The sequence below is a fragment of the Callorhinus ursinus genome, unplaced genomic scaffold, assembly GCF_003265705.2.
Source record: "Callorhinus ursinus isolate GAN/ISIS: 27379988/994484 unplaced genomic scaffold, GSC_fseal_2.0 scaffold43, whole genome shotgun sequence".
Lineage (NCBI taxonomy): Eukaryota > Metazoa > Chordata > Mammalia > Carnivora > Otariidae > Callorhinus > Callorhinus ursinus.
The window spans coordinates 3,875,978-3,901,841 of record NW_027397105.1 but is presented as its reverse complement, the minus strand read 5'-3'; the positions used below and the strand labels follow the sequence as shown (position 1 = coordinate 3,901,841).

Genomic DNA, 25,864 nt, shown 5'->3' with positions numbered 1-25,864 from the left:
CATACAGTATAATAATATATTAATATAATAATATATAATCATTGATTAATATTAATAATATATATTATGTACTGTATTCTTGCAATAAAGGAAGCTAGAGAAGAGAACATATTAAAATCATAAGGAAGAGGGGCGCCTGGGTGGCTCAGTTGTTAAGCGTCTGCCTTCGGCTCGGGTCGTGATCCCAGGGTCCTAGGATCGAGCCCCGCATCGGGCTCCCTGCTCCGCGGGGAGCCTGCTTCTCCCTCGGCCTCTCTCTCTCTCTCTCTCTTATGAATAAATAAATAAAATCTTTAAAAAAGAATCATAAGGAAGAGAAGGTACACGTATAGTACTGTACTGTGGTTATTGACAAAAGTCCGCATGGAAGCGGACCACGCCGTTCAAACCCGCGCTGTGCAAGGGTCAACGGCATATGTAGGGCTCAGAGGGAGAAGTCCAGCAGTGCGGCAGCGCTGAATAGACATTTCTTCATTCTTTCAGTAGAAATGCTTTAAAGAGAGTCCTCTTCTCTTACCCTGTCCATTTGTTTCCCTAATATTTACTTAGCGGTGCCATCAGTAACGTAGATCAACACCCTGATAACGAATCTTAGAGCATTTCTGATGCCTGATACCTTTAAAGGAAAATTTATGGCATTTATATTTTTATAGGGAAATCTGCAATTATATATATGTTTGTTGGCAAGCAGTGCTAGTTTTTGCGTATTGATAAAGGTTCATTGTGCTGCTTCCTGAGCTCTACAGAGGTCAGACTGGTTCAGTAACACCCTGCTGTCATTGATCAGTATTAAGCCTGTAAAGTTATTGTTCCCTGTGGGATTTACTTTGTGGGTCCATCAGCCCCTGCCAAAATTGACCTAACTTGTTTTTGTAAAGGTTTTATTTTTATTTATTTGAGAGAGAGCACGTGTGGGGGGAGGGGCAGAAGCAGAGGGACAAGCAGACTCCCCGCAGAGCAGGGAGTCCCACGCGGGGCTCGATCCCAGGACCCCGAGATCACGACCTGAGCCGGAGTTAGGCATTTAACTGAGCCACTCAGGTGCCCCTATTAACCTAAGTTTAGAAAAAAATTATTATGATAAAAGATACATAAATATAAAATACATATAAAATTTGCCATCATAACCATTTTAAGTACGCGGTTCAGTGGCATTGAGTGCATTCATGTGCTTGTGCGGCCGTCAGCACCATCTGTCTCCAGAACCTTTCCATCTTCTCCAACTGAAGCTCTGACCCGGTGAAACACTGACTCCCCCTTCTTCTCCAGCGGCCCCTCTCAGCCACCAGTCTACTTTCTGTCTCTGTGAATTTGACAACACCAGGTACCTCAGATGAGTGAATTCACACAGCATTTGCCCTTTTGTGTCTGGCTTATTTCACTCAGCAGAATGTCTTCAGTATTCTTCCATGCTATACTAGAGTGTGTCACGAATTCCTTCCTTTTTTTAGGCTAAATAATATTCCAGTGCATATACATACCACATTTTGTTTATCCATTTATCTGTAAGTGGACCTTTTTGGCTATTGGGTGAATAATGCCAGTATGAACATAGGTGTACAAGCATCTATTCAAGTCCCTGCTTTTGTGTGTATATACGCAGAAGTCCTGTTGCTGAATCAGATGTTAATTCCGTGTTTAATTTTTTTTTAAGAAACCATTGTATGTTTTTTAAAAGATTTTATTTATTTATTTGAGAGAATGAGATAGAGAGAGCGAGCATGAGAGGGGGGAGGGTCAGAGGGAGAAGCAGACTCCCCGCTGAGCGGGGAGCCCGAGGCGGGACTCGATCCCGGGACTCCAGGATCATGACCTGAGCCGAAGGCAGTCGCTCAACCAACTGAGCCACCCAGGCGCCCCTAAGGAACCATTATATTAACCTGTCCTTTTGTTTTGCTTCCAGTCCCTAAACTCTCTCTCTCTTTTTTTTTTAAAGATTTATTTATTTTAGAGAAAGAGGGAGAGCTCCTGCGAGCTGGGGGAGGGGTAGAAGGAGAGGGAAGGAGAAAATCCCAAGCAGAGCCCTCCACGCTGAGCACAGAGCCAGACATGGGACCTGACAGAGGGCTCGATCTCATGACCCTGAGGTCACAACCTGAGCCAAAATCAAGAGTTGGACACTTAACGGACTGAGGCACCCAGGTGCCCTCCAGTCCTTAAACTCTTAGGTACTTTCTGGTGGTTTGATTTTTTTCCTGATAAAGCCCATTTGCAGGCAGGGGTCAGGGACTTATGTAGCCTGAGAGAGGTAGGCAGGTGGGGTAGAAGCTACTGTCCTGGGCCCACCCCAGCTGAAAAGTGTAACAGGAGACCCTTCCCCCATTGAGGTGGGTCCCCAGAGAGCACCCTTAGGGTAAAAGTGAACTGGAAGTAAGGTACCTTTGGGAAGTGTGGAGAAGGCAGCTTCGGCACTGAGAAGATTGGAGAGGGAAAGGGACAAAACCATAGTTTCCGACAAGTTGGGGGCACAGAAAGGCCCTCGTGTGGATTTGCATCGTGAGCATCCATCTCAGCCTGGGCCAGGAAACCCCAGACTCTGCATTTGGTTCGGAGTTCTAGATTCACATGCTAGAGCTCCAGGTGCCTGGCAAAAATAATGACATGCCTGTCTGGAAGAGGACATCTTTATCCCTGGTCTCTAAGAATCACCCCAAAATGAATTGTTCAGAGCAGTGACCAGCACACAGTCAAAGATAACCTAGCAGATGTGGAAACAGCACAGCATGAGCCAGAAGCAGCCACAGACCACACTTACCAATCTGCACAGATTGGCAGTAGTAGAATTGTCAGACAGAGATAAGAAAATCACCTATGCTTGGTATATTTAAAGAAAGAAACGACAGGCTTGAAAGGATCTTCAGAAAACAGGAAACCATAGAAAGTAGCAGAAAACTTGAAAAGGGACCAAAATCAAGCTCCTAGAAATTAAAAAAAAAAAAAAATACCTGAAATTCAAAACTCAATGGGTATATTTGGTAGCAGCAGAGAGAATCAACCAGCGGGCAGCTAAGAAAAATATAAGCCATAGTCTCTCTCCATAACTGCCAGCTAGCATATACAAGAGATGTCCAAATGCTATGGAAGTTACATTATGATCTCAATAAGAAAGGGTCTGGAGGGCTTGGTCCAGGAGCCTCGAGACACAGCAAAGGGTCGATCCCCTGCACTTCCCAAATGCAAGGCACGGTTGATCATTTCCACGTAAACAGACGCGCACACGCACGCACAGGAAGCGCAAGTGAAGGTATATTTTAACTGTTTGCTGGGTAGGTGTTAAGCGACCCACTCAAGTGTCCCTCGGTTACTGTTCACGTGGCACCCCACTTGTTTAACTCCGGGGACGTGAGTGAGCCAAGGGTAGCCGCGGGCACATCATTTTAAGTGCAGAAGTAGGTTGTGAACCGTGAAATGGTCTTTTGTTTCCCTCTCCGCAGCACGTCTTCTTTGCTGATCTGATACATATATGTCATAGCTGCTTTCGCAGGGAGGAAATTTCCAGTTGTTAGCACCGACTGAAGTGCAAGGGGGCCACACAGAAGGGCCTGGTGATGAATTTGTTTGTGCAGTCATTAACAAAGGATTCAAGCATGTCTTTGTAAACCTTTCACTCAGGAGCCCTGGCTGCAAAAATTTTACTGAGATCTTTGTGTGGCTCTTCTTCCTTTTTCCTTGCCCACCCCCAGCCCCTAAACAGCATCAAGTAGAAAACAATATTGTCTTTTTCCAGCGTCCAAACGCAGATTAGACTGGTATTTTCCATCGGTCCCTGTATGTACTTGCAGATCTGTTACTTGTGTCAGGGCGTCTCCACAAAAGCAAGATCTTTGTCATCGCAGTTAAATATTCAGTGTGCCTCGTCCTCATTAGAATTCAAAATAGAGCCTCGTCTGAGTCTGACGGACGAAACCAATTGTGAGAGGCCAGACTGAGAGTTCTGAATGACTCGGGGTGAGGGACAGTGTTGCTTCTCAGCATATTGACTATTACGTAATGTTGTCTAAGCACCTCGATTGTGGTCTTAGCCACATTTCAGTGATGTGGAGAAAAATCCGCCTGGCTGACATTGCACTAACGCCGCCCCAACCTGGGACCCTCGATGGGCCTTCCGCGTTTTGTCGTGTGACTCTCTTAGGGAGGCTTACGAGTAGCACAACACAGTGCTGTGGAGCCCGAGCTGGGTCACAGTGTGGCCTCTGCCACTTGGGACCTGGGTGCCTGGGAGAGCCACCTGCCCTGTCCGCATAGTTATTCTGCACGTTCAGTGAAAGCAAGCTGGTGGCCCAGTGACTGGTTCTAGTGCGTCCTCAGCAAACGCCAGCCATGGGAAAGTGTGGGTCTCAATCGGTTGCCCAGAGCTGCCTTCATAAATAAGACCCAGAGGCTCTGACCCTTGTTGGAAGGCAGCGTAGAAGGGCTTTTAAGGAGAACAGTGATGACCTGAGAAAGTTTCGCAGGGATAATCCGGAGCTAGGAGGTTCTTGTCCTCATTGAATTAGAAATGGAATTGCTTTCTTTCAGATAAACTGAAATGTGTAATTTTGTGGCCGAGGCCATTCCCGGGCATGAAATTAGTAAGGGGCACGTCTAGTGCGCCTGGGATGGTGCTGCCTTCCCTTAGATAAGCATGAACATATTTTTTCGTACATTAGCTCTTTTGAACAACAGAGACAGGAAGCTGAATTCTAAATTGTCTGGTTTATTTAACTAACCTTGGACACCATTTAATCTCTCAAGGAATTGTTTTTAAAACCCTACCACAGGGGTGTCTGGGTGGCTCAGTCAGTGAAGCGTCTGCCTTCGGCTCTGGTCATGATCCCAGGGTCCTGGGATCGAGCCCTGCATTGGGCTCCCTGCTCCGTGGGGAGCCTGCTTCTCCCTCCGCCTGTGCCACTCCCCCCCCCACTCGTGCTCTCTCTCTCTCTCTCTCTCGCTCGCTCACTTTCTCTCTCAAATAAATAAATAAAACCCTACTGCAAACAGATAATTGGATACCTAATTATGGGGCAGAAGAATAACTGTGCAGATTCTTTTCTCTTACTGCTTCTCAAGAATATTTTTCTTGCCTATCATCTGCTTCTTTCTCTTTTCCTCCTTCCTTGAGATAATCCAGGTAAGTTCCTCCGCTCCCTTATTCTGTACAGACCTGCATGTCTGTCTCTATACCCAGTGTCGTCTTTCATTCCATGTCTCTGGAGAAATGCCCGGTCCTCCACTGATGCATGTCTGCCCTCAAAGCCATCTTGTCCTCAAGCTTCATTCCCCATCCATTCTTTTCATTTTTCCCTGTCAACACTGGGCCTCATCTGCGGGCCAGGCACTGGGCTCAGTCCCGGAGCTGAAGGGCGGGCTGGGCATGGCGCCTACCATGGAGTGGCGGAGAAGGACCCAGTGTAGATCCCGATGACTACAGGGTGCCCAGGCGGAGAAGGAGCTCAGCCAGCCTAGGGGCTCAGAGGTTCCAGGAGGATACAACATGGGAACAGAGGCCTGAGGAGTGAGTAGAGCAGGCTTCCCCTGGGTCTGGTAAAGTGGAAACCCAAAGTAAGCAGGTATTCTGTGATCCCATTGGAGGGGAGTGAGGGAGGGAAGAAAAAAAGGAGGGAGGGACAGAGGGAAGGTGGGGAGACCCACGTCAGAACCGTAGAGGACAGTTTGCTGGAACATACAGAGCTAACACTGTTCCTTCAGAGTGGTGTGAGCCGGCCAGGGTTGGAGCCAGGGGGCCGGAGACTGTCCGTGCCTGCGGTACTTTCCTAATTGATTAATTGAAACTCTAAGGAAAATCTGTTTCTATCTTAATATTTTGGTACCTCTCTAGTCATTTTTTTCTACCCACGGTATTTTTTTTTAAACTTTTTTTATTGTTACCCACAGTATTTTTACAGGACGTTGACGATATTCTATTTTTAACGCTTCTGTCTTTTTAACATGTTCTTATAAGCCCTTTTTTCTTTTGGTGTCATTAGTACCATTCTGACAAATAGATACACCGTCCTTTACTTGGGTGCTCTTGTTTGGGGGCTTTTAGACTGTTTCCTCATTTTGCTGTATAAGTAATGCTGTATTACAGACATAAAGCTTTTCTCCATATATAAGACTCGTTCCTGTCATGTAGGGTATCGGTTAGGATGCTTCCAGGTCCAGAAACAGAGACTGGGTCTGGCTCTTATTTCGACAGGGCCCTGATTGGGAGGTTGTTGGAGCCCAGAGAAGGGACAGGAGGTTGGAGGGCCCGGGGTAGAGCAGCCGTCCCTGCACAAAGAGGCCAGGATGCTGCAGCCAGAGTAGCTGAGCGACGCCCCCGCCTCTCTTGGTCAGAGGAGGGGTGCCGAGCCGGCTGGGCCTGGTCTCCGGCGGGGGGCCGAGGACGAATCTGACCATGTTGGGCTTCATGTGATTGGAGTTCCCTCAAAATGGAAATTGGGGTTGGTTCTGGACAGCCGGGGAAAAAACAAAGCAAAACAAAACTTGGCCATTACCACCACCCGTTACTTATTTCCCAAGTCGATTTATTGAGGCCCAGGGTGGGAGCGGTGTTCGGTTGATATATATTGCCAAATTATTTTCCAGCGATGTATCAGGAACCAGCCCCCACTCGGACTTATTGGCCACAGTACGTTGCGAAAATCTAGTGCCACCCATCACCCTTGAATAACTTCTGGTATTGAGAAGTTTCAGTCCACCGGAAATCCCTCTTCCTTGATTCCTGTGACACAGCTGAGCACCGAGGAGAAGAAGTCAGAAGACCTGGTGGCCGGCCTCAGGGAGCACGCACTCGGACAGGAAGGCAGTAAGCTCGGGGCAGTGCATTTACAGAGCCTACCGGAAGGTCACACGACACCATCGAAGCAACCTCCTTGGGGCCGCTCATTCTGGAAAGTTGGGTAGAAATCTAGCAGGGGCAGGCTAGCGTTCTAGGCAGTAGGAAATACAGGTTTGCAGGAGGTACTAAGGCCCGAAACGACACTCGGTTTCTCAAACAAGAATCGGGGCTGGCTGGCTGGGCCCGAGGGCGCCTGCCGGAGAGGCATGGCGGTGAGGCTAGTCGTGGAGGCTAGGCCACAAACCCAGCCCCCTTTTGGCTTGCATCGCTTTCCCTCGTCCTACTTCTACTGAAGACTTTAGATTGGACTCAGTCCTCTTGGCACTTTGTCTTTAAGCTTCTTCATCTGCTCTCTTGGATGGCTTCATGGTCAACCAGATGTTCCACATCTCAGACCCGGACTGCACCTGAAGTTCAAGGTCTGTGTCTTTGGGTGCTGCCAGTCCATTTCTCAGGCCTGCCCCCCAGCCCCCTATCAATCTGGGCATCTTCTTTGTACACTCCTTACCTGCAGGAGAGACCGGACAGGAACCTTCATAATGAAGCAGGCCACCACGATGACCTCCAGGGACAAATGGGAGCGTAAACAACAGATTGTCGCCAAGTGGGAATGACGTGCCAGTCATCTCTCTGCTTGTTTTCTTGGGAGAAGCCTGAAATCTGGATTTTCAAGTGAGATCTCCCAGTATTTTAGTGTTGACAGTAAATTAACATTTAAAAAAATGTCCACGTGGGCCAAATAAAACATGTCACAGTGTACTTCTTGGGGACCTCTTGGTCACATGCACCCAGTGCATCCCCCAGGCCTATTTGGAAATGACTCTGAGATCTCCCACTTCCCTCTTCATCGCTTGATGTTCTCGCCACTCTGTTTCTGGCTCTTGTCACGTTTATGTGGCCATTAAAGATAATAATGACAGAGCCTGTTTATCGGGGCAGGAAAATGTGCATGGGTGGAGTCTTGATCATATTTATAGAAACTGTGGCCCACATCTTCTGGTTTTGGTGTATGAATGCAGGAAACATGTCCCCCTCGCCCCCCGCCCAGCTGTCAGCGTTACAAAGAGAAGATGAGTCTCTCTGCTTGAGGTGCTTATTTTTTAAACATGCTTTTCCCAATTGATTTTAAACTGTTTCCCTCCCTTAGACCCATCTGCTACATTTTAGACAAAATGACTTTTCTCCGTCATGGGGATCATAGAGACCAAGTAGTAAAACCGTGCAGTGCATGACTCTTAGACCTGCTTCTGGAACCCAAGAGAAATCTGCGGCACTCTGATGACTATATTGGGATTGGCCCAGATGCATTTCAGGGGCTAATGTGTACGGCCCACAGATCTCTCCTGCTCTGGGCATCCCTTACATCCTCCCTTCCTCCTGGGCCCTGTGGTTGCTCGTGAAATGTGTAAAATGCACGTGTGAGGCGTTTGTGGTCAGATGTCTCGTATATGTGACCACATCACTGTTGTCTGCTTTGATTTTGAGTTCCTACTGTGGAAAAGCCCATTTTTCTGCTAACGGCATTTATTTGGGAACCAGGAATAGGAGCAGTAAGTTCAAATGTTGATGCTTCAGCTTAATGCAGGCAAAATGAAGCCTTTGAGAGAAGCGCAAAATTGGAAAACCTTTATTTAATGGAAGGTGATTGATAGGGGCTGACAGCCTCAGAGGCCTCCACGCTTCTGTAATCTCCTACGAGGCTATCATCAAGGGGTCAGAAATGATCACAAAGTAGAATCATTTTTTGATTATTGTTTTTGCTTGGTGTGGTTTGGAAAGATAAGGTGTGATTTCCAAGGGTGGCTTCTGTTGTTACAGGAGTAATAACTACACCGTATGGGCCTCGGTCGGTGCTCCCCGCCTGATGTATGTGTTTTGTGCGTGTTTTCTGGTAATGTGTGTTCACCAGTGACTTCACGTGCTTTCAGCTGGCCCTACAGGACCCAAAAGGACTGACTGGGCTGAGAAGGACTGTCAGGAGGCCTGGGACAGAGTATGCTTTGCATACTCGAGGTATACTTTACCTCTGTTATTTGCCCACTGCCCATGGTGGGGGAAGAGTGCCCCAGCACCTGCTCGACATGTCTTGTCAACCCAACCTAACCCTTCAGGACTTCACCATTACACCCATGTGCTTCCCATTCGTATATGGATTTTCTTTTATATTTGTAAATTGAAATGAAATGAAGAACCGGATTCTGGTCGCGACAGAGATCACCCAAGCTGGGTAAGCCTGGGAGCGGGAAGTGACCGGACGTCTCTGTACATGCAAAACCAGTGGTTTGGACTAGACGCCCTTTGAGGTTCTTCCAGCTCTGTCATCTTTCCACAGCCCTTTGAAGAAAATCAGGCACCCCCTCGCAACCCCGCCGTACCCGACACACACACAGAGTAGTAAATCAGAGACGAGCCAGAGGTCTAGGCCAGAACTGTGTCCGTCTCATTTCCTATAGGCTGGCTGGCACCAAGTTAGATACTTGCAGGATTAAATCATAGCCGAACAGGGATTTTTACCTGCATCGTCACGTGTTGCTGTGTTGATTGTAAATGTTGTTAACCAGCGTCTCTCATTTTTCTCATTAGAACAAAAGAAAGACGAGGGAGTTTTTAATTGAAGTTACAGAGGAAGTTTGGTGGGTTTATAAAGGTGGAAAATAAAGGAATGGGGTAATGGGAGTAACTCCTGGGTTCTGTGTTCAAGAGTAGTTGCTAGAAAGAGATTCCTAACACTTCTCTCTCAAGTTGGGCTATTTTTAGTTACTGTTTTAGAAGTGAGTTGGTGGGGGCACCTGGGTGACTCAGTTGTTAAGCGTCTGCCTTCGGCTCCAGTCATGATCCCAGGGTCCTGGGATCGAGCCCCGCATCGGGCTCCCTGCTCGGCGGGAAGCTTGCTTCTCCATCTCCCACTCCCCCTGCTTGTGTTCTCTCTCTCTCTGTCAAATAAATAAAATCTTAAAAATAAATAAATAAAAAGAAGTGAGTTGGTGGAACATTTTTTTTTAATTTTTTGGAAAACATCTCCAAGATTTAAGTTTTTAGCACAGTTTTCATGCCTCTCTCCTCTTAAAAAGTGTAACTCCAAAATGGGTTAGTTAAATGGACACGGAGCTGGGTTTAGGGTTGTTAAGTCACAGTTGTTCACAAGTGGAGTGTCTTCTTCATGTGTTATCAAAACAGAAATTCAGGTATCAGATTATCTTCCTGATCTCCTGTGTCTACCCTGTTTAGGGGGCCTCCTGGCCCTAGCCAGTTTTTGGAGGGTGCTCAGAGAAGGGGGCGGTTTTACTTAGGACATTAGCTGTAATAGCCGACGTTGCTTAGGAGAAACAGCAACCACCGATAAATAAAGTTGAGCAGTTGTCATGGTTTTAGAAATGGTAATAATTAATAGCTGGCCCTAGTACTGCCTGACTCCGTACAGGCACATGTGTTTCTTCTGTCCACGAATGAATCCCCACTCGCACCTGCTCTTTAGCCTGCAGCCTGCGTGAAAAGCAGCTCAAGTGCAAAGTAATGCTTACGGTCCAGAGAATCTGCCCTTGTGACTTCCTCTTGATCCTAGTGAAACATGCCCACTTGGAAGTGCACGTGTTGGAATGAAGTCAGAGGGATTGGGTAGTTTAAGGGAATGTGTAGTATTCAAAAAATAACTAGATAATTCTCCCTTACCAAGCCCCTTGGACGTGCAGTGTTATCAGCCAGATATTAACCTTTAAAGAACTCGACTCTAGACGTCGCATTAATGAGAAATTGAGGTAGCCCTTCGTCGCCTCCAACACAACCTCACCAGTGACTCGGTATTTAATCTTTGGCTCACCTTTTCTTTCTTTTGCAGGGCCAGGCAATCATGACAATTTCCAGTCATTGAACCAGCGTTAAATTCCTAAGAAAAATTGATTTGGGGCTCATTGTAAATCACTGATGAGTTTTCCCTCCCCGTGCATGTGGACAGTGAGATCAATTTCTCCGGATTAGCAGTAGAATGCTCTTTGTCTTGGACTTGAGTCTCAGCGGTCCGTGACACAGGCCGCCTCCCGTGGCAGGCACCTCAGGTCTCTGCTCGTCTCTGCACATCGGGCATGCACCTGTGTCGGCCTTGTGTCTCCTGAGCAGCCTCCATGTGTCTGCTCACTCGTGCTTATTGGAGACTTCGGCCTTTGAAGCAATAGCTCTTTTCAAAATGACTTTGGGATTTCTGAAAAGCCTTATATTAAAAATTTCTTGTAGGTATGGATCTGAGGGTTTTCATTTTTTGTTGGCATTGGTTGGGTGTAGCTTCCTACCTGTAAATACAGAGAAATGAAAAGAAACTGGGAAATGGTCATTTTTTTGAAAGAATATTTTTATTTATTTGAGAGAGAGGGAGCATGAGTCGGGAGAGGGGCAGAAGGAGAGGGAGCAGCAGACTCCCTGCTGAGCAGGGAGCCTGACGTGGGGCTCGATCCCAAGACCCTGAGCCGAAGGCAGATGCTTAACCGACTGAGCCACCCAGGCACCCCAGAAAATGGTCACTTTTAAGAACGAATAAATACGTTGGTCACGCAACACTGTGAAAGGACTTAGTGTCAACCGAACCACACCCTTAAGGATGGTTCACGTGGTAAATTTCATGGTACGTGCATTTAATCACAATAAATTTTTTTAATTTAAAAAACATGGAATTTCATCTCATGAAATTATGGCAAAGTTATAGTAATACAATTTCTAAAACTCCTTGGCATCATTATAAAATACAATACTCTCCCATACAACCGTTTTTTATGTGATGTGGTAACAGACTCTTAATTATATCGATATAGATTTGCCTAAGCAAAATAGAGAAGGGAACAAAAATGCCCTCAAAAATTAGAGGACATCTCACAAATAAATGTAGGGGAATTAAGCCTTATTGTTGCCGTATCTTATTTTTGTCATTCCTATTAATATTGGGAAAGCACAGTTAACTGATCGCCGATACATCCCTATAATCCTAAGTATTGGCAGTTTATTTCTGAAACCTGAAAAGAAAGTTTTCTGTCTGGAATGTTTGATTTACAGAGACTTCCCTCTTCCTGTCATCAGCCCTCTGGCATTACACTTATTCATATAATTTCAGTAACATGACTCTTAGCGTATTTATCCTTGATAAATCAGGGAGGCCTTTTGCCCCACCTTGCTGCTCTGACTTCCATTTTGTTTACAGGTAATGAAGCCTCTAAGAGTTGGGGCATGTGCTTTTTCACTTTGGTCAGGAAGCAGGCTCACCTTAACTGTGACATCAAGTCTGTTTTTTCACCGTGCCTTCCTTAGCAAGGTTAAACTTCCAGTCCTTCCAGACAATGGTCATCCTCTTTGTGACCCAAATTTACGTCTCTTCTCCCTGTCTTTTCAACTCTGCTTCTCTTTCTTCCTGTTTTATAATGTGATCTGGAGCGGCTTCTGTGGTTTTCCTCCTTCCATAAGTATTTCTTAGCTGTGTCTTATATTTTTGGTAGCATGTGCTGGCTCCAATCAATTTAATAGCCAGATGTGCTGGACTTTAAATATTCTTCCCTCACCACCTCCCCTGCCCCCCCTCGCCCCCCCCCACCAAAGCACCTTTATTGCCAGGTGGCGAAAATTCTAGACCTTAGGCAAATTTTTCAGAACAAGAGCCCTTTTAGCCTGTCAGTACTAAGTAAATATTTCTAAGCACTTTGCAAAGTGGAGACTATAATTGTGATACAATTTTATATGTGAAGGGAGAGGGAAAGGAGAGCCATCTGGAAGGAGCTTCTCTTTGTCCTATGGCTGTTCTGATGCTTGCTGAACATAACAACTTGCCTGTGGCAAATTAGAAGATTTAGGTATTTAAAGGCGCCTATTACGTGGGTTTTTTTGTTTTTGTTTTTGTTTTTCTGGAAAAAGATCAAATTACTACTGATTATACCAGGAGCGCTCAGAATGAACCTGGTAGTTTTACCGAGTTTTTCTATCCGAGCAACATACAGACTTGTTTGTCTGCACTGCTCATTTCAAAGAAGCCGAATCAGGGGCTTCTGGCATTGCCAAATGCCTGGAACACTGTCGGGTTTGTAGGTGTTGGAAAGTAATAGGGAGAATTATAAAATACAATACTCTCCCATACAACCGTTTTTTGGAGAATTTCTGCCTACAGATTTGAGGCTCTCTGTTCAATCTTTCCTCCCTGGGCTGATGGGCTTATTTTGAGCGTAGTAACTCCCACAGGTGGTACTATCTCTTCTCCTCCATGCTGATGTTCCAAGTCGGGCTCAAGCTCCTGAGGTCTGGTGGGAGGATGTCATAAACACACTTGACCCGTGAACAACATGGGCTTGAACTGTGCAGGTCCACTCATACATAGATTTTGTTTTTCAATAAATGCGGTATAGTCCTGTAAATGTATTCTCTCTTCCTCATGATTTTGTTAAATAACATTTCTTCCCTCTAGCTTCCTTTACTGTAAGAATACAGTATAGAATACATACAACATACGGAACATGTGTTAATGGACTGTTATCAGCAAGGCTTCCGGTCAGCAGCAGGCTGTTGATAGTTACATCTGGGGGGAATCAAAATTTATACACGGATTTTCAAAAGCGTGGGGGTCAGTGCCTCTAACCCCTCTTGGTTCAAGGGTCAAGGGTCATTCTAAGTAGGTTCCTCTGAGCTCACAGGCCTGAAGCAGGAGCATCCCCCAAGGGGCTTGCTTAACGGGCTCTGGACTGTGACCAGCAGGGGAGCCCTAACCCATCACTCTTGAAGACGCGTCTCTGGCTCTGGGTGCTGGACTCTTCTGTGCGCTCTCTACTCTCCTCTCGCCTCTCTTTCTAGGCCTTCTTCTTTTTCTTTCCTGTTTTCTTTCAGGAAGACTCTTAGACTTCCGGTCCTCCTCTCCCCACTGCTCTTCTCTGTTCATTATCTCAGTAAAGAATATACCTTCCAGGGCGCCTGGGTGGCTCAGTCGTTGAGTGTCTGCCTTCGGCTCAGGTCATGATCCCAGGGTCCTGGGATCGAGCCCCGCGTCGGGCTCCCTGCTCCGCGGGAAGCCTGCTTCTCCCTCTCCCACTGCCCCTGCTTGCGTTCTCTCTCTCTTGCTGTGTCTCTCTCTGTCAAATAAATAAATAAAATCTTAAAAAAAAAAAAAAAGGAATATACCTTCCAAAGGCTCCCCACCTCAGCCTCTCCCTGCCCTCTCAGTCAGCTTCTGCAAAGCCCAGTCCTCCTCTGCTCTGTGTGTCCCCGCCAGCCACCTTCTCTCCTCGCTACGTCACGGAGCATGGAACCATCTGGAAGTGTGCTACCGAGTAGAACAGAAGACAGGAATAGTCAAGAAGTACCTTTTAAAAAATGTTATTGTATCATATCTTTATGATATACTCCACAGCTTACTTTGTAAAAATATCTTTTATATACATTTTCTTGCTGTATCCATGACTCATTTTAAAGTGTGTTGAAGCTAGTGAATTAGTACCTGAGTGATTCCGCATGACTGCGTTTTTGCCAAATTGAAGACTGAAGCCACCTTCTCCCAACTCATTTTTATCTCCTCATAAAAGGTGTTTGGGGTTTTGTTCTTTGGTCATCTTAGCAGTATGCCCACCATTTTGGTATCAGTCAGACTTTATGGAGAAGGGCCTGTCATGCATCTGGCTACTTAGTTTGGAAAGTGGTGGATATCCTCTTTCACATAGGAATTGGCATGAGGGTTGCTTCGCCATCTTCTAGAGACGTCTGACTTTATCTAAATAATAAAGTTAGATTGTACTTTTGCAATCATAACCATAGATGAGGCTTCGTGCCCTTAGCTCTTTCTGGTAATGAAGATGGGTAGCTGCTTACAAAAACTCTTTTAATCCTTCAGGGAGGCTCTACCAGTCACTGGCCAGTCAGTAAAAAGAGTAGCCGTACTAGGTATTTCACCCAGAGGAGACGTAATACAGAGAACTAGTTGCAACGCTGTCAGCAGGACTGAGAGAGTAATAAAAGGAGAGTGAGGTAATCCAGACGTGAGTACCTGTGTGAGGCAGCTACCACTCATAGACATGGGAGAAGGAAGGTGTGGAAGCGTGTTCTAGAGCACAGGTGCCTAGTCACTGCTGCCCTCCTGGGACTGCTGCCTGGCCAGTGCTGGACCAGCAGGACCATGGTTAGACACCAGACCAGAGGAGAGCTGCCTTGCTGGTGCTGGGACCACGAGAGAGGCCGCCATGGCTGCAGCTGGGATCACTGAGGGAATTTAGAAACTTGTAGAGACACTGCTAGAAGCAGATGGGGAAAGAGAGGAAGAAGGGCAGCTTCCATCCATCTTCTTGCTTTCTGAACTCTTTCTAGTACCTCATCTTGGCAGAATGTAATAGGAAGCTAGCTGGCAAGGAAACTCCAAAGGTGGTTTGCAAACTCCAGCATGACAGAACAGAGTGAAGAAGGGCAGATCTAGTGCTAAGAGACAACAAGTCATTCCTGGCCCATAAACTCTTCACCTGGGGACCATTGAGATGTTCTGTACATCTCTCTCACTGAAATCATCTCAGGTGTTTTCCCAGCTTTTCAAGTTTCTTTCAGAATTGGGAAGTTCCCCATGGACCTATTGAACTGGGAAAAGGTTTATATATATTCTAGAAAACTGGTTGGTTACAGCCGTTCATCCCTAGCCATATGAATCTCAGACTTTCAGACAATGTATACATTGTCATTAACAGAAAAAATAGTGTCGCTGTCACATTGAGCTACTGGAAGAAATGATACCGTTTCCACTGCTTGGCAAGTGGACCTACCGTATTAAATAATAATAGATATGAACAAACGTACAACAGTTGGACTTAATGTCTTATAATTAGATTATAATTATATCCTTCAGTTACTTCCTTTGTATCTCTTTGTGAAAGAAAGAACTGTGAGAAGTTATCTGTGAAAAAAGTGACAAACAGATAGGACCATGGGCCACCCCCTGCAGTTTTAGAGATTGGAAAGTAAAGTTGAAGAAACTTTCCAGAAATTAGAACCAAAGACAAGGGAGGATATAAAAATTAAAGGATCAGTCCAAGATCCGAACAGTAGGAATGTCACAATGAGAAACTAGGGGCAAGGAAATTTTCAAAGGAAAGAATGCAAGAAATTTCCCTAGAACTGAGGGACAGGAGTGACCATCTTGAAAGAATCTACTAGGGAACCCAGCTTAATAAATGAAAAAAAAGACCCATGTCAAGGCACAGCATAATGAGATTTCAAACATATGGATAAAGAGGAATTCCTTTAAGTTTCCCAGAGTAAGCAGAAGGGGGCACAAGAGGGTGGAGGGGAGAGAATGTTCAAAGGATCTGAAATCAGAATGGCATCCAGTATCTCACAAAAAACACTGGATGGCAGTGAAGTATTGTAGGAAGCTCCTGGCAGATGTACTTTCCTTAAATGAGAAAGTAACTCTAGAAAGGGGATCTCTGATGCCAGGAATGAAGGAGAGAAGTAAAAGAGCATTCCCTGGATGATAGCAGTGGGAAGACCTGGGTTATCAACTGTGCAACAGACCCAAGAGAATCACCATTTCAGAATAGATTTAGAGGTCAGGGGGGAAAATAGAATGCTATGTTTTCCTAGATGAAAAAATACACTGAGAGGCTGTTGGGGAGCATGAGATTTGGTAGTGGGGAATCTAAGCAATTGAAAAAGAAAGGCAGTTATTAACTCCAGGAAAACAAAAGGTAATACCAAATAAAGGAAACGTAGTTATAATGAATTACTTATGAGTGAATGTGTACATAGCCATAATAATTTAGACAGTTGTTAAAATAACCTAAATGTATGATCTAAGCGTATGGTAGATGGGAAAGAGAAGAGGTGGAATTTAAAAGAACTAAATTCTCCTACAATGAGAGAGGAAATGACTAGGTAATATCTAAAATTGATGGAATTTAGAGATTATGGTCTAAACATATGATTTTAAGTTATGGACTAAAAAAAAACTGTGGGGACTAATGAGGGAGTAGTCAGAAGGGGAAGACAGATATTGCCTTTTTTTTTTTTAAAATTAACCCTTTTTTAGAATTATTTGAATTTTTTAGTTTGTTGCATAAATAATTTTGATACATTTTTCTTTAATGTTGAGGTCTTTAGGTTTGTAGGTTCTATTGTCTTAAAGGATAAGCTTCTAAATGGCAAACAAATCTGTTACTGAAAAATATAGAGTTTATTAAGTAAAAAAGAATTCAAGTAACTTTTGAATAGAGTTCTTTGTATACCCTTAGTTGAATATATTCCCAAAATGATGAACTGCAGAAATCTCAGACTCTACTAAGTAGGTTTGTTTTTGGGAATGGTATTAGTAGAGTAATTCTGGGTTGTTGTTGTTTTTTTATTAACATATAATGTATTATTTGTTTCAGGGGTACGGTCTGTGATTCATCAGTCTTACACAATTCACAGCGCTCACCACAACACATACCCTCCCCAGTGCCCATCACCCGGCCACCCCCTCCCTCCGGCCCCCCTCCACTCCAGCAACCCTCAGTTTGTTTCCTGGGATTAAGAGTCTCTTATGGTTTGTCTCCCTCTCTGGTTTCATCTTGTTTCATTTTTCCCTCCCTTCCCCTATGATCCTCTGTCTTGTTTCTCAAATTCCTCATATCAGTGAGATCATATGATAATTGTCTTTCTCTGATTGACTTATTTCGCTTAGCATAATATCCTCTAATGCCATCTACGTCGTTGCAAATGGCAAGATTTTGGGGGTTTTGATGGCTGCATAATATTCCATTGTGTATATATGGACCACATCTTCTTTATCCATTCATCTGTTGATGGACATCTTGGCTCTTTCCACAGTTTGGCTATTGTGGACATTGCTGCTATAAACATTGGGGTGTACATACCCCTTCGGATCACTACATTTGTATCTTTGGGGTAAATACCCAGTAGTGCAATTGCTGGGTCTTAGGGTAGCTCTATTTTCAACTTTTTGAGGAACCTCCATACTGTTTTCCAGAGTGGGTGCACCAGCTTGCATTCCCAAGTAGAGTAATTCTGAATCTATTTTGTGTGTTAGTAGGAGAGAGTAAGTGAGTAAATATATCAATGCTGGGGAGATTCCTTTGTATCTCTTTGTGAAAGAAACTGGGGAGATACAAATAGCAAATGGGAAAAGTAAGAAAGAACTCTTTGGTATTAGATTTGATTTCTAAGTATCATTGTGGACTCATGATTGAGGAGTAATAAATTTCTGCTTTTAACCAGTGAAAGAGCCTAGAAGCCATGATATTCCAGTAGCAGTGAGCACAACTAGCACCCAGATCTTGGTTTGTAAGTACTATTTACCATGAAAAGGAGCCAAGGCTCCTTGCAGAAATAGCTAGTTCTAGGTCTAAGGCAGAGAAATACAAGGCAAGCCTAGAATATCTTGTGTCACAAGTCAAGGAAATGCACAAACAATGATGAAGGCAACTCAAAAGACTATAGGAGCTGCCTTTAAAGGGACACCCAGTGGTCAGATTTGGGGCAATTCAAGCAATAAAAATAATAATGGTAATAAACACTAGGTTTAAAAATGCATTCATGAGGCCACATCAATAATCAAAAAAGGCAGAAGTGATGCTGGGGAGAGGGTCTTCTTGCCACCAAATAAATGTAGAAGAATAATAAAATTATAAAATCACCACTTTGCAACTGCCAGTATAATTATTTCAGAATCATCAATGGATGCTGAACTGTTAGGTAAAAAGGTTATGGAAAGCGGGATATTCACAATCTCAAATTATGACCCCACAGTTTATTTATTAATTATAAAGGAAGAAAGATATGTGAATGAAGTGAGCACTTAGCATCACCAGCATTGGAGACAACTTAGCATTACATGACTCCAAGTGTGACGCAGTGGGAAGTAAATACTCCACTGATTTATGTCATATTGTTAATTTGGATCTGATCAAGAGAAATAATGAGAGTAGTGCAGATTGGTGGACGATCTGTGTGACAATATCTTAGACCCTTTGAAAGTGTTATTGTCATGGAAGAAAGAAAGATGGAATAACTGTTGTAGATTAGAGACAGAAGATGCACCTTGTGGTTTCTGTTGGGTTCTGGATCCAAAACACACAGCTGAAAGAACATTATCGGGACCTTGAGGGGCATTTGAATATGGACCATGTATTAGATAAAGTTACTGTGTCAATGTTAAAATTTTTGGTTATAACAGTAATTTTGTGCTCTCTTGGAGAATGTCCTTGTTCTTTTTTTTTTTTTTTTAAAGATTTTACTTATTCATTTGAGAGAGCGAGAATGAGAAAGAGAGCGAGCACATGAGAGGGGGAGGGTCAGAGGGAGAAGCAGACTCCCTGCTCAGCAGGGAGCCCGATGCGGGACTCGATCCCGGGACTCCAGGATCATGACCTGAGCTGAAGGCAGTCGCCCAACCAACTGAGCCACCCAGGCGCCCGAATGTCCTTGTTCTTAAAAGATGCATGCTAAAGCTTTTGGGAATGAAGTGTCATGTGTTTGCTGCTTGCTTTCCAAAAATCTCAGCAAAACACACACACACATATAATACAAATAGAGAGAGAATAAATACACTAATTATTATTTACTTATTAGATAATTAAATGTGACCAATTGTTCACCAGTGTTACTTGGTGTCTCAATGAGGGGTATACAAGAGCTCTCTGTAGTATTTTTTCTTTTTTTTTTTAAGATTTTATTTATTTATTTGACAGGGAGAGACACAGCGAGAGAGGAAACACAAGCAGGGGGAGTGGGAGAGGGAGAAGCAGGCTTCCCGCGGAGCAGGGAGCCCGATGCGGGGCTTTATCCCAGGACCCTGGGATCATGACCTGAGCCGAAGGCAGACGTTTAATGACTGAGCCACCCAGGTGCCCCTGTAGTATTTTTTTTTTCTACTTTTTGTAGGTTCTAAATCTTTCAAAATTAAAACATTGGGGAGGGGAAGGAAAATATAAACAGTGAAGTTTCCCATGGATTGCTGTCTTAGTTTACATTTTAATATGTTATCTAAGGAGGGAATGAATAGCTGGTGAAGTTTCTAGGTGTATCGCTAATACACTCTCAAATCTGGTTTGAACCATAGGAAGACCCTTAAAGATGAATGCACTTTAGTGTGAGCAAGGTGGTACTTTAGGCAAACCTGGTATATGCTACACATATAGGATCATAAGGCTCCAGCCACTCAGGAAAGCAACACCTCTCTCATTACAGGCTTTTCTCTGAAGACCTTGGCCAGCAAGAAGGTAAGATGTGAAACCGAAGCATGACCTGCCCACATAGTAAGCTTATGTGCTCCCTCAGGTGGAATACTTTGTGGACTTAACTCATCACAGTTTAGATTTCCATCCTGAAAGTCATCCCACTGTGGTGAAATTGTTTGGGTGTTTATCTTCTTGCTAGACCTTGAACTTCTTGAGGTCTTCTGACTGGATCTGTCACTCTGATTCCTAGCAATAGGTAAGGTGACTGGCTCTGAATTGGATTCATTTGAAAGGCAACTGAAGTCATGTGGGTGAGGATTTTCTGTGTCTTCAAACTATTTTTAAGGACTTGTCAGCCTGGAAAGGTGAGATTTGAGTAGGCATAGAACATTTATTAGATTGTAAATGGTACAGAAGGGTACACTTGGATTTGGTCTAATACTCAAATATCTAGGACCATCAAAAAGAAAGTTTGGTAGCTTGTGGCCACATAGTCCCCAGCCACCATCAGTCATATTGCAAAAACTTGCACACATACCCTACAGTGGTATACTATTCAACCAGAAAAGGAATGGGTACATGCTACAATATGGATGAACTTCGAATCATTCTATTAAGTGAAAGAAGCCAGAATCAAAAGACCACATCTTGTATGATTCCATTTACATGAAATGTCTAGAATAGGCAAATCCATAGAGACGGAGGGCAGATCAGTGGTTGCCAGGAGTTAGGGGTTGGGAAGAATGGAGAGACACTCCTTAGTGGGTATGAGTTTTCCTTTTGGGATGTCGAAGAAGCTCTGCAGTAAGGTAGTAGCAGTGGTCATACAACATTGTGGATGTAATTAACGACAATGGACGTGCATGTTAAAATGGTAAATTTTACGTTATCTGTATTTAAAGGCAATTTTTAAAAAGCCATTAAAAATAAGGACTAATTCTTGTAAAGACTAATTTCTCTAGGGTCCTGTGGTTTCAAGCAGCATAAGCAACTTGGGAAGGCTGGGCGTTCCTGGTTTAAAAGTCCTAAACAGTTCCATACAGAATGACAATAGGTTCTCCGAGTAAACTAAGTTAAGTTGGGGGCACATCTAGCTAACAAGGAGAGGCATTTCTTTCTGAGTATGTCCCTCCTTGTCACTGTCATAAAAGTGGCAAGGATAGAACACTGGATCTGACTCAGTGTGGCTCTCGTCTGGTGACTGACTACTGCCAGTCAGCAAGTTAGAAGCTCCAGGGAGACTGTTGGCTTCCTGGCCTCCCGGTTTCTGAGTTTGTTTGCTTTTCGCTAAAATACTTGATTTGGGTGCATGTGAAATCAGCCCTTAGATTTGCACAGGCTGGAAGGCCCCCATCAAGTGTTTGATGAAGTTTTCGAGTCTTGTAAAGAACAGTGACCAGAGGGAACCTGGGTGGCTCAGTTGGTTAAGCGACTGCCTTCGGCTCAGGTCATGATCCTGGAGTCCCGGGATCGAGTCCCACATCGGGCTCCCTGCTCAGCGGGGAGTCTGCTTCTCCCTCTGACCCTCTTCCCTCTCGTGCTCTCTCTCTCTCATTCTCTCTCTCTCAAATAAATAAATAAAATCTTTAAAAAAAAAAAAAGAACAGTGACCAGATGTGGCCAGTGTTCGTGGTTTGTGGCCATCGCGTTGCTGAACTTTCTCTTCCCGTGGTACCTCTCAGAAGTTCTTAACTTGCCATGACACGCCAGAGCCGTGAGGGTTGGGGTTAAGTGGAATGGCCCCGCAGACCATGGAGAGATCTGTGTTCCCGTGGTTGACACATGACTGGTGGAGGGCGAGGTGGGGAGGGCTGGGGAGGGCAGGGAAAGGAAGGAAATGTGGGAGATGAGCCGGGAGCAGAGGGAAGAGGGCTACTGAGGGCAAAGGAGAGAGACCCCCCGATAATGGGTGCCTCCCGTGTTCCCCTAAGGAATCCCCTTCCTGTACTGCGATTCCTTTTCTTGGTCTTCATAGTGAAGCAACCAACGGTGACTTGTTTCTAGATTTCCTGAATTGATGAGAAATGAAAACTAGGGATGTTTGGGTTAGGGCTTTGCAGACGGCCAGATCTGCAGCCAAAGGCTAGGAAGGGCCCATACCTTGAAATATGTCTTCTCCTCACTTCCAGGAAATTCTGTATTTCTCTGTGTGGTCGTTTAGAGTCAGGTAGGCCAGGGCTCACGAATTCAAATGGCAGTCAGGTAAAGAGCACGAGAGCCGCGGACCAGGTAGGCAGCATGTGGGGGAGGCGGGTACGTCACGTGCCCATCCGGACAAGATGGCTGTGCCTCAGGCACCAGGACTCTGTGCCATCTGGAACTGGGGGCCCCGGGCTGCCAGATCAGCTGCCGCCTCTCCTCTCCTTTCTCTTTGGAGGAGAAGAGAAACCCGATTTTATGTCAAATTTGCCCATCTTTAAAATTCTGCCCAAGTGAAAACATCACTGCCAGCTGGACCTGGCTGTCTGGCTGCCAAGTTAGGACCAGTGATTGAAGTCAACAGATTACTAATACAGACGCAAAGGCTGAATACGGTAGGGCGGGGGTAGTGGAGAGGCCGAAGAGTTTACCTTTCAGAGTAACATAATTTGATTTTAAAAAATATATATCACTAGGAAATCATCCATATTAAGGAAATTGGAGTTTGATGAGAAATCATTTCATACCGCAGTGGGAGGTGGGGTGGATGAGGTGTGACACTTTGGGTCTTGGTAGGCAGGGGCAGTGGCCTGGGGTGTCTGGGTGCTGGCAGGGGAGAACCAGGTGGTGGGAACAGAGCACAAAAAGAAATGAATCAGTTGGGCATCAAAGACAGAGGGCCGGACTTCCCCATTTACCTGGAGCCTCCCGGTCATGGGCAGGCCCAGCTCTCCCTTCCCCAAATCAAATGGGAAATGCCCCCTTTGCTTATGGAACCTCCAGAGGTAGATTAACTTTGCCTTAAGCTCTTTTATGTTTTGTAACTTAACTCACTGTACTATTAGTCAGTTCTTGTGCTTGGGCCTCATTGTTTGTGACTTGCGTATTTTCATCTGCCCTTAAAAAAGAAAAAGAAAAAATTTGAGAAGTTAAGGGAACACAGGTGAACTTTATTTTTTAATTAGTAGGATTGATTAACCTGTATTTAAAAAAAAAACAAAAAAAAAACCCCTAAACCAGGATGAAACAGGAGTGGAAGCATCATCCGCGGTGCAGGAGTGGGCATAGCCAGGAGCTAGGAGCCGAAGGGAGCCCTGGGCTGGCAGTTGGGGAGGGCCTGGAGGAGGGAGGGCTGCTGGCCCCTTGAGTCGGAACTAGAACATTCTGTGAGAAAGCTGCGAGCCAGCTTTGGCCAGCATGCATGCCTGTCTGTTCCCAGTCGGGAGCTGCACTTCGCCTTCCCCAACCCCTGGTCCACCATCCATCACCACCACGCCTGCCTCCCCTGCTCTGAAGGCAGAATTTATAGTCAAGTTAGGAAAAAAATGGAAAGCAGGAGGTGGGGTGCATGGGAACCGGTTGTGAAATGATAAATCAAGGCCTCTTTAAGGTCTAGAATTATTTTGGCATCTTTCACTTTGGGGTTCTTTATTAGACAGGCTTTGAGAAGCAAGGGTAGGGCTTAAAATGTGAGTTCATTTTTTTATTTTTATTTTTTAAGAGAAAAACAGGTAACAGTGATCAGTTTGCCAGTTTAAACGGACGTTGGCTTCGCTGTGGCTGTTTTGCTCGTAGGAGTAGAGGGAACGGCTGCACTTAACCCCCTTCCTCTGATTTTACTGTCTCTGGGTAAACTGAGCCCCATCCATCATGCCAAGGGCTCAGTAAAAACTTGGAGTGGTCGGGAGTATCCAGGGCAGCAGTTTGGTTTGGTTTCTAAGGCTAACGTGGGGACGAATGAAATCTCCACTATTTGGAGCAGCAAGGCCACTGGTTTGATGGTGCAGATGTCATCTGCTCTTCGTTCTCAGAAAGCAAGCCCATCTCTTGGTCCCAGGTGTCGTCACCACTCAGTGGCTCCCTGTGGGCGCGCCCCTGGTCTGCACATTTGTCTTGTAGGACGGCCGGTCATTTCCTGACACTTACTGGGTCTCAGACCAAATTCCTCACTTACAACTGCCCCCCTCCCACCACCACCCAGACACACATCCCACACCCACAACCTATAGACGCTTGAAACTAAACCGGACAGCGCGCCCCTCTCGGGTACTTGTGTGTGGCCTGACCTTCCTAGACCTTCCTCTCCTTCTCCCTCTCCCCGCCTCTGGCCCCCCGTCTGTGCCTTGTGCCTCTGCTCCCCAGGCCAGGGTGGTTCTCGCACACCCAGCACCCACACCCAGCCTCTCCCTCTGCATTCCTGTTGCCACCACTCAAGCAGGCTGGTTGCTGCTACTGTCCCTTCCCAAGAGGCTCCCCAGTGTCCCCGTTTCTGGTCCCACTTTTCTCCCGTGCATCTCCCATACGGCCACCCACTTGATTACTCTGAAACCCCACTGTCCTTTGTCAAGCTGCTGGCCGTAGACCTGCCAGATCTAGACCCGCCCGCCCCTAGAACACAGCCCACGGCCCTTGGCTCTGGATCTAAGGCCCTATGCAGCCCCTCTACCCTTTCTCCCATCTGCCACCTTCTTCCTTTCCCCCTGTGGGAACCCTGCCCTCCTGCCAAACAGGTGGTCTCCAGCCCCCTCGTCTGCTTCTGCTGCCCAGCACTTGCTCATACTGGTGGCCTTCCCTTGGTGGCCGTTCCGTTTCCAGTCTCCCTCAACTACACTGAATTGTTGGGTCTTATTGTGACCAACACTCTGTTTTCCCTCTTTACAAGCATGCATTTTCTCTCTTTATTAACAATACACAAACAGGGGTGCCTGGGTGGCTCAGTCGGTTAAGCGTCTGTCTGCCTTTGGCTCAGGTCATGATCCCGGGGTCCTGGGATCGGGCCCCGCGTTGGGCTCCCTGCTCCGCGGGGAGACTGCTTCTCTCTTCCCCTCTGCCCCTCCCCACTGCTTGTTTTCGCTCTCTCTCAAATAAATAAATAAAATCTTTAAAAAAGATACACAAATATAAGTATCTTTGGGAGAGGAGCCCTGCCTCCTCCTCTGTGGTCACCAGAAGGCAGCCAAGTCAGGCAGGTGCAGGAGCCAGCAAGCCTGGTAGGGAGAGTCCCTCCCTTGAAGGGCTCAGCCCACCGGGGGTGACTGCTGCCCCATAGCCATGTGGGTCCACCTTGATTTTTCCAGGAAGGCCACAAGTCTTCATTTCCATGTGAAATGGCTTAATTTACATTTTTTCACATCATACTTTAAAGGTGGTCCCTCCCAGAGAAACATCATCCCTTGCAATTACAACTTAAAGACTATTACATGCAGGGCTCCCAGCTGGCTCCGGCAGTGGAGTGTGCAACCCTTGATTTCAGGGTCGTGAGTTCCAGCCCCTCGTTGGGGGTAGAGATTACTTAAAAATAAAATATTAACAAGCCAAGATGTCCATCAACAGATGAATGGATAAAGAAGATGTGGTGTGTGTGTGTGTGTGTATACACACACAGTGGACTATTACACAGCCATCAAAACAAACCCAAAATCTTGCCATTTGCAACGACGTGAATGGAACTGGAGGGTATTATGCTAAGCGAAAAGTCAATCAGAGAAAAACAAGTACCATATGATCTCACTGATAGGAGGAATTCTTAATCTCAGGAAACAAACTGAGTGTTGCTGGAGTGGTGAGGGGTGGGAGGGATGGGGTGGCCGGGTGATAGACATTGGGGAGGGTATGTGCTACGGTGAGCGCTGTGAATTGTGCAAGACTGTTGAATCACAGATCTGTACCCCTGAAACAAATAATGCAATATATGTTAAGAAAAAAAAAGATAGTAGGAAGGGGAAAATGAAGG

At 45.5% G+C, this 25,864-nt stretch overlaps 1 protein-coding gene across 2 annotated transcripts in view; it reads left to right on the top strand.

Annotated features, from left to right (window-relative positions):
• The window catches only part of STX8 (syntaxin 8), a 253,870-nt gene that overhangs the window by 159,807 nt on the left and 68,199 nt on the right, over positions 1-25,864 (top strand). The window contains exon 8 of one of the 2 annotated variants that reach the window (XM_073881707.1): positions 20,003-20,073. The exons of the other annotated variant lie outside the window; for it this stretch is intronic. Coding sequence (XP_073737808.1) covers positions 20,003-20,058 — 56 coding nt within the window. The 3' untranslated portion in view covers positions 20,059-20,073. Of the gene's footprint in view, positions 1-20,002; positions 20,074-25,864 lie in introns of those variants that run through there. 2 annotated transcript variants of the gene reach the window in all.